This window comes from Salmo salar, chromosome 12 (genome assembly GCF_965601325.2).
Source record: "Salmo salar chromosome 12, fSalSal1, whole genome shotgun sequence".
Taxonomy (NCBI): domain Eukaryota; kingdom Metazoa; phylum Chordata; class Actinopteri; order Salmoniformes; family Salmonidae; genus Salmo; species Salmo salar.
Window position 1 is genome coordinate 10,425,261 of NC_138302.1, and position 8,501 is coordinate 10,433,761.

An 8,501-nucleotide genomic window follows, 5' to 3' on the forward strand; every position below is an offset into this window, starting at 1 on the left:
GTTATTCTCATTCCAACACTCCCATTGGTCTATAGAGGCAGAGACTCAGAGACAAAGTGTTGTTCTCATTCCAACACTCCCATTGGTCTATAGAGGCAGAGACTCAGAGACAAAGTGCTGTTCTCATTCCAACACTCCCACATGACTGGAATAGCTGGTAAAGTGACTTTGTGTGTGAGAAAGAGAGATGTCTTTGTTACTATTTCTGTGTTTGAGAAATCCCTGTCCACTAATTTCTGAATTTGCAAGGCAGAATGTGGGTTAACTCCTTGTTTACAGTAGCTGCTATGTAGGTCTTAGTGTTGTAATGGACTATGTGTGTGAATACAGCCCAAGCAACTGAAGTAGCTGGCCTGGCAGGCTGGCCTGGTTCTACAGCTGCGATTTTAGACCTGAACAAATAAAGTATGAGAAGGAAACAGACAAGACAGGACAGGATAGATCACAGCAGTGATTCAGGAAAGAGAAACAGACATGTAAAGACAGGACAGGATAGATCACAGTAGTGATTCAGGAAAGAGAAACGGACATGTAAAGACAGGACAGGATAGATCACAGCAGTGATTCAGGAAAGAGAAACGGACATGTAAAGACAGGACAGGATAGATCACAGTAGTGATTCAGGAAAGAGAAACAGACATGTAAAGACAGGACAGGATAGATCATAGTAGTGATTCAGGAAAGAGAAACGGACAGGATAGATAACAGCAGTGATTCAGGACATTTTTTACATTTTTTTTTTTTTACATTTTAGTCATTTAGCAGACGCTCTTATCCAGAGCGACTTACAGTAGTGAATGCATACATTTCATTTATTTATTTATTTTATGTGCTGGCCCCCCGTGGGAAACGAACCCACAACCCTGGCGTTGCAAACACCATGCTCTACCAACTGAGCTACAGGGAAGGCCAAGAGAAACCGGACTTAAAGAGAACAGGACGTAAAGAGAAACCATTGCAGGACCATCAACAGTCTGAAGTTCTTGGGAATTTCTCCTGTTAGAGTCCTCACTTTCAAGTCAGAAATGTTCCTGGCTTCCTGATGACTAGGAGAAAGAATGGAAAGCCCGGGGGTTTCAACAGTCAAAGTGTGTGTGTGTGTGTGTGTGTGTGTGTGTGTCTGCAGCAGGACATGCTCCCCTCATCCACACCATTTCCTGGAACACCAACTCCATGGAAGCAGAAAGGAAGGACAGAAGAGCTACTCCATAACAGCATTCCAAGTAGGGCCCTGTTCCCTATAAAGTCCACTACATTTGACCCAAGCACTATGGACCCTGGTGAAAAGTTGTGCACTATTTAGGGAATAGGGTGCCATTTGAGCTGTATCCTGTGACAAGATGATTTGATAAACAACATGTCTGTGTCTGAAACCGGCTGACTGTTATCAGTTCATCACTACAGTTCTAAAAAGCTATTTAGCTATTTACATTACTATGATCCAACTTCTGAAGGCAGGCCAGCCATGACACACACACACACACAGTTGAAACCTCCAGGCTAACCTCTCCCTTCTCTCTCCCTGCCCTGAGGAAACCTCCAGGCTAACCTCTCCCTTCTCTCTCCCTGCCCTGGGGAAACCTCCAGGCTAACCTCTCCCTTCTCTCTCCCTGCCCTGAGGAAACCTCCAGGCTAACTCTCCCTTCTCTCTCCCTGCCCTGAGGAAACCTCCAGGCTAACCTCTCCCTTCTCTCTCCCTGCCCTGAGGAAACCTCCAGGCTAACCTCTCCCTTCTCTCTCCCTGCCCTGAGGAAACCTCCAGGCTAACCTCTCCCTTCTCTCTCCCTGCCCTGAGGAAACCTCCGAGCTAACCTCTCCCTTCTCTCTCCCTGCCCTGAGGAAACCTCCAGGCTAACCTCTCCCTTCTAACTCTCCCTGCCCTGAGGAAACCTCCGGGCTAACCTCTCCCTGCCCTGAGGAAACCTCCGGGCTAATCTCTCCCTTCTCTCTCCCTGCCCTGAGGAAACCTCCGGGCTAACCTCTCCCTTCTCTCTCCCTGCCCTGAGGAAACCTCTGGGCTAATCTCTCCCTTCTCTCTCCCTGCCCTGAGGAAACCTCTGGGCTAACCTCTCCCTTGTCTCTCCCTGCCCTGAGGAAACCTCCGGGCTAACCTCTCCCTTCTCTCTCCCTGCCCTGAGGAAACCTCCGGGCTAACCTCTCCCTTCTCTCTCCCTGCCCTGAGGAAACCTCCGGGCAAACCTCTCCCTTCTCTCTCCCTGCCCTGAGGAAACCTCCAGGCTAACCTCTCCCTTCTCTCTCCCTGCCCTGAGGAAACCTCCAGGCTAACTCTCGCGTCTCTCTCCCTGCCCTGAGGAAACCTCCAGGCTAACTCTCCCTTCTCTCTCCCTGCCCTGAGGAAACCTCCAGGCTAACTCTCCCTTCTCTCTCCCTGCCCTGAGGAAACCTCCAGGCTAACTCTCCCTTCTCTCTCCCTGCCCTGAGGAAACCTCCAGGCTAACCTCTCCCTTCTCTCTCCCTGCCCTGAGGAAACCTCCAGGCTATAACTGTAGTTCTATGTCAGAATAATTCAGAGGCTAGAATGTTACTGTAGTTCTATGTCAGAAGTATAGTGGTAGAATGTTACTGTCGTTCTATGTCAGAATAATCCAGACGCTAGAATGTTACAGTAGTTCTATGTCAGAACTATAGTGGTAGACTGTTACAGTAGTTCTGTGTCAGAATAATTCAGAGGCTAGAATGTTACTGTAATTCTATGTCAGAATAATCCAGACGCTAGAATGTTACTGTAGTTCTATGTCAGAGGCTAGAATGTTACTGTAGTTCTATGTCAGAATAATCCAGACGCTAGAATGTTACTGTAGTTCTATGTCAGAATAATCCAGACGCTAGAATGTTACAGTAGTTCTATGTCAGAAGTATAGCGGTAGAATGTTTCTGTAGTTCTAATGTCAGAAGTATAGTGGTAGAGTGATAGGCCTAGATATATCACTCTATGTAATGAATTGGTGCTCAAATGGTGGTCAGTTTGCTGGAGTTTATGGTCTGGAGTGACAGTCAGTTGGCTGTATAATCTATAGTAGTCTATGGTGAGACTCAGCTGACTGTATAATCTACAGTAGTCTATGGTGAGACTCAGCTGGCTGTATAATCTATAGCAGTCTATGGTGAGGAGTAGTGAGACTCAGCTGGCTGTATAATCTATAGTAGTCTATGGTGAGGAGTAGTGAGACTCAGCTGGCTGTATAACCTATAGTAGTCTATGGTGAGACTCAGCTGACTGCATAACCTATAGTAGTCTATGGTGAGACTCAGCTGACTGCATAATCTATAGTAGTCTATGGTGAGACTCAGCTGGCTGTATAATCTATAGTAGTCTATGGTGAGACTCAGCTGGCTGTATAATCTATAGTAGTCTATGGTGAGACTCAGCTGGCTGTATAATCTATAGTAGTCTATGGTGAGACTCAGCTGGCTGTATAATCTATAGTAGTCTATGGTGAGACTCAGCTGGCTGTATAATCTATAGTAGTCTATGGTGAGACTCAGCTGGCTGTATAATCTATAGTAGTCTAGGGTGAGCCTCAGCTGACTGTATAATCTATAGTAGTCTATGGTGAGACTCAGCTGACTGTATAATCTATAGTAGTCTATGGTGAGACTCAGCTGACTGTATAATCTATAGTAGTCTATGGTGAGACTCAGCTGACTGTATAATCTATAGTAGTCTATGGTGAGACTCATCTGACTGTATAATCTATAGTAGTCTATGGTGAGACTCATCTGACTGTATAATCTATAGTAGTCTATGGTGATACTCAGGTGGCTGTATAATCTATAGTAGTCTATGGTGAGACTCAGCTGACTGTATAATCTATAGTAGTCTATGGTGAGACTCATCTGACTGTATAATCTATAGTAGTCTATGGTGAGACTCATCTGACTGTATAATCTATGGTGAGACTCAGCTGGCTGTATAATCTATAGTAGTCTATGGTGAGACTCAGCTGACTGTATAATCTATAGTAGTCTATGGTGAGACTCATCTGACTGTATAATCTATAGTAGTCTATGGTGAGACTCAGCTGGCTGTATAATCTATAGTTGTCTATGGTGAGACTCAGCTGGCTGTAGTGAGACTCAGCTGGCTGTATAATCTATAGTAGTCTGTGGTGAGACTCAGCTGGCTGTATAATCTATAGTAGTCTATGGTGAGACTCAGCTGACTGCATAATCTACAGTAGTCTATGGTGAGACTCAGCTGGCTGTATAATCTATAGCAGTCTATGGTGAGGAGTAGTGAGACTCAGCTGGCTGTATAATCTATAGTAGTCTATGGTGAGACTCAGCTGGCTGTATAATCTATAGCAGTCTATGGTGAGGAGTAGTGAGACTCAACTGGCTGTATAATCTATAGTAGTCTATGGTGAGACTCAGATGACTGCATAATCTACAGTAGTCTATGGTGAGACTCAGCTGGCTGTATAATCTATAGCAGTCTATGGTGAGGAGTAGTGAGACTCAGCTGGCTGTATAATCTATAGTAGTCTATGGTGAGACTTTGCTGGCTGTATAATCTATAGTAGTCTATGGTGAGGAGTAGTGAGACTCAGCTGGCTGTATAATCTATAGTAGTCTATGGTGAGACTCAGCTGGCTGTATAATCTATAGCAGTCTATGGTGAGGAGTAGTGAGACTCAGCTGGCTGTATAATCTATAGTAGTCTATGGTGAGACTCAGCTGACTGCATAATCTATAGTAGTCTATGGTGAGACTCAGCTGGCTGTATAATCTATAGTAGTCTATGGTGAGGAGTAGTGAGACTCAGCTGGCTGTATAATCTATAGTAGTCTATGGTGAGACTCAGCTGGCTGTATAATCTATAGTGGTGTATGGTGAGACTCAGCTGGCTGTATAATCTATAGTAGTCTATGGTGAGACTCAGCTGGCTGTATAATCTATAGTAGTCTATGGTGAGGAGTAGTGAGACTCAGCTGGCTGTATAATCTATAGTAGTCTATGGTGAGACTCTGCTGACTGTATAATCTATAGTAGTCTATGGTGAGACTCATCTGACTGTATAATCTATGGTGAGACTCAGCTGACTGTATAATCTATAGTAGTCTATGGTGAGACTCAGCTGGCTGTATAATCTATAGTCGTCTATGGTGAGACTCAGCTGGCTGTAGTGAGACTCAGCTGGCTGTATAATCTATAGTAGTCTATGGTGAGACTCAGCTGGCTGTATAATCTATAGTAGTCTATGGTGAGGAGTAGTGAGACTCAGCTGGCTGTATAATCTATAGTAGTCTATGGTGAGACTCAGCTGGCTGTATAATCTATAGTGGTGTATGGTGAGACTCAGCTGGCTGTATAATCTATAGTAGTCTATGGTGAGACTCAGCTGGCTGTATAATCTATAGTAGTCTATGGTGAGGAGTAGTGAGACTCAGCTGGCTGTATAATCTATAGTAGTCTATGGTGAGACTCTGCTGACTGTATAATCTATAGTAGTCTATGGTGAGACTCATCTGACTGTATAATCTATGGTGAGACTCAGCTGACTGTATAATCTATAGTAGTCTATGGTGAGACTCAGCTGGCTGTATAATCTATAGTCGTCTATGGTGAGACTCAGCTGGCTGTAGTGAGACTCAGCTGGCTGTAGTGAGACTCAGCTGGCTGTATAATCTATAGTAGTCTATGGTGAGACTCAGCTGGCTGTATAATCTATAGTAGTCTATGGTGAGGAGTAGTGAGACTCAGCTGGCTGTATAATCTATAGCAGTCTATGGTGAGACTCAGCTGGCTGTATAATCTATAGCAGTCTATGGTGAGACTCAGCTGGCTGTATAATCTATAGTAGTCTATGGTGAGGAGTAGTGAGACTCAGCTGGCTGTATAATCTATAGCAGTCTATGGTGAGGACTAGTGAGACTCAGCTGGCTGTATAATCTATAGTAGTCTATGGTGTGGAGTAGTGAGACTCAGCTGGCTGTATAATCTATAGCAGTCTATGGCTGAAGAAATTTGTCTTGGTACCTAAAACCCTCAAACTTTTACAGATGCACAATTGAGAGCATCCTGTCAGGCTGAATCATCGCCTGGTACGGCAACTGCATTGCCCGCAACCGCAGGGCTCTCCAGAGGGTGGTGCGGTCTACCCAACGCATCACGTGGGGGGTGGGGGGGGGGATGGGGGGGGGGGGTGGGAGACGACGACACCTACAGCACCCGATGTCACAGGAAGGCCAAAAAAATCCTCAAGGACATCAACCACCCGAGCCATGCCGCTATCACACGTATGTGTGTGTTCATCAGTAACTTACCAGGTGGTTGTTGTCATAGACATTCTCCTTCTTCAGGGAATCAAAGTCACTGAGGAGAAGAAGCACAGATTTGGTTGATGACATGACACATCAAGCACACCACTGACACAAGCTACCTGACATTATTCCCTGCTTCTCACACCCCACTGAAGCAAGCTACCTGTCATTATTCCCTGGATCTCACACCCCACTGAAGCAATCTACCTGCCATTATTCCCTGGATCTCACACACACCACTGAAGCAAGCTACCTGCCATTATTCCCTGGATCTCACACCACTGACACAAGCTACCTGTCATTATTCCCTGGAGCTCACACACACCACTGAAGCAAGCTACCTGCCATTATTCCCTGGATCTCACACCACTGACACAAGCTACCTGTCATTATTCCCTGGATCTCACACACCACTGACACAAGCTACCTGCCATTATTCCCTGGATCTCCCACACCACTGAAGCAAGCTACCTGCCATTATTCCCTGGATCTCACACCACTGACACAAGCTACCTGTCATTATTCCCTGGATCTCACACCACTGACACAAGCTACCTGCCATTATTCCCTGGATCTCACACCACTGACACAAGCTACCTGCCATTATTCCCTGGATCTCAATCTAGTCCACAGGAGGTTGGTGGCACTGTAATTGGGGAGAACAGGCTCGTGGTAATGGCTGTAGTGAAATCAGTGGAGTGGTATCAAAATACGGCAAACACATGGGATGCCATTCCATTTGCTCCGACTCCTTTGCAGAATCATTCAAAAACGTCTTCACTTGAGAACGACACAATCATAACCACAGCATCAATGATGTCACTCCATCTTATGACCAGTGATTCACTTTGCTATTATTAAAATGTCAAAATGCAAATCAGAGTCAGTCTCACACACCAGTTTTCCACTGATTCTATAAAAAAATAGATATATTTGGGTCTTTAGACTGAGTTCTCCTTTGAGTGAAACATGTGGAAAAGACGCCTTGTCATTCAAACAGTGGACTTCCTAGGCTACTGATTATCTCAAATAGTCAATGTTATGTTTAGATGGTTACCCTGTCATCAACTGTTTACTGTAAACCTAGAATCTACTGTGTCTTTAAAAGAAAGATTTGACAAAAGACTAGGCTTTATCACTGATACAGATATTTTTATATTCAGAAATCGTGTCAAATTCCGTTTTTAATTTGAGGATTAGTTTACAAATCGGAAGGAAGCACAAATGTTTACTGCCACGTTGAGTTGGCAAGAGTTGTAGGGTTTTCATTTCCATGTTGTTAGGCTACTGATACTTACAGGGTACTACCTCCAGGCAATGAAAGGAAACTTTAACATAATATTTATTTCGTGTTGCATACAAGTGCTACTTTATTGCAATAAATACAGGTTACGCTGTCACCATAGGAACTAAGACAAAAATCAAGACTCATTCTGTTTAAACTGTCGAGTTTATTAGCTTCCTCATAGAATTTCGTAACTCTCAAAGTAGTTCTATCGATACTGCCCTCTACTTACATGAGGTCGGGTCTGTTTCGGTGAATGAGGGCGCAGAAAGCCATCCCGTCCCTGAAAGAAGTTGTCATATTGGTGATAGTGACATCTCTGTAACCCTGAACCTGGATCTTACACCACTGTTGCAGCGCTTTCACCGCAGACATCCTAGTTCTCTCCCGAAACCCCGAACCGAGTGCAAGCGGCAAGACGCGAACCAAGTTCACGAACTGACGGCAACTTAAATAAATAGACTAGTGACTGAAATCCGCCTTACGGGGAAAAAGGTTTTGATCCAACTTCTGACGAATGATTGGGGAAACCGCATTAAAAAGAGAGAGAGAAAGTCGTCCGCGTGGTTCTGTTCAATGATTTATATAAATACACTAGATAAAAGATACGGGTCGCTGTGTTGAAGCCACCGCGCCTCCATCTTGTCACTCCCCTACCGATGGAAAACATATTCTGGAAGATATAGAAATCCATTTATTAATGTCAACATTCGTTAACGCCACTTTTATTCTATTACAGACACCACAATGCATACTTTACATTATGTGAGTTAAACATAAAACAATATATATATATATATATATATATATACATATATATATATATATATATATATATATATAACATGTTTTCCTTAAAGTATAATTTTGGGGAGATTACTAATGTCCCCACTACAAAAAAAATACATGTCATTTTGTCTTTGAAACATTTA

General features: G+C 44.0%; 1 protein-coding gene across 2 annotated transcripts in view; it reads right to left on the bottom strand.

Annotated features, from left to right (window-relative positions):
* The window catches only part of LOC106564136 (uncharacterized), a 54,435-nt gene extending 46,274 nt beyond the window's left edge, over positions 1-8,161 (bottom strand). The window contains exons 1-2 of one of the 2 annotated variants that reach the window (XM_082958559.1): positions 7,802-8,160; positions 6,288-6,336 (exon numbers count right to left, since the gene is read on the bottom strand). In XM_082958559.1, coding sequence (XP_082814685.1) covers positions 6,288-6,336; positions 7,802-7,944 — 192 coding nt within the window. In that variant the 5' untranslated portion in view covers positions 7,945-8,160. Of the gene's footprint in view, positions 1-6,287; positions 6,337-7,801 lie in introns of both variants that reach the window. The other variant, XM_082958560.1, reaches the window with a different exon arrangement.
* Between the last annotated feature and the right edge of the window lie 340 nt (positions 8,162-8,501).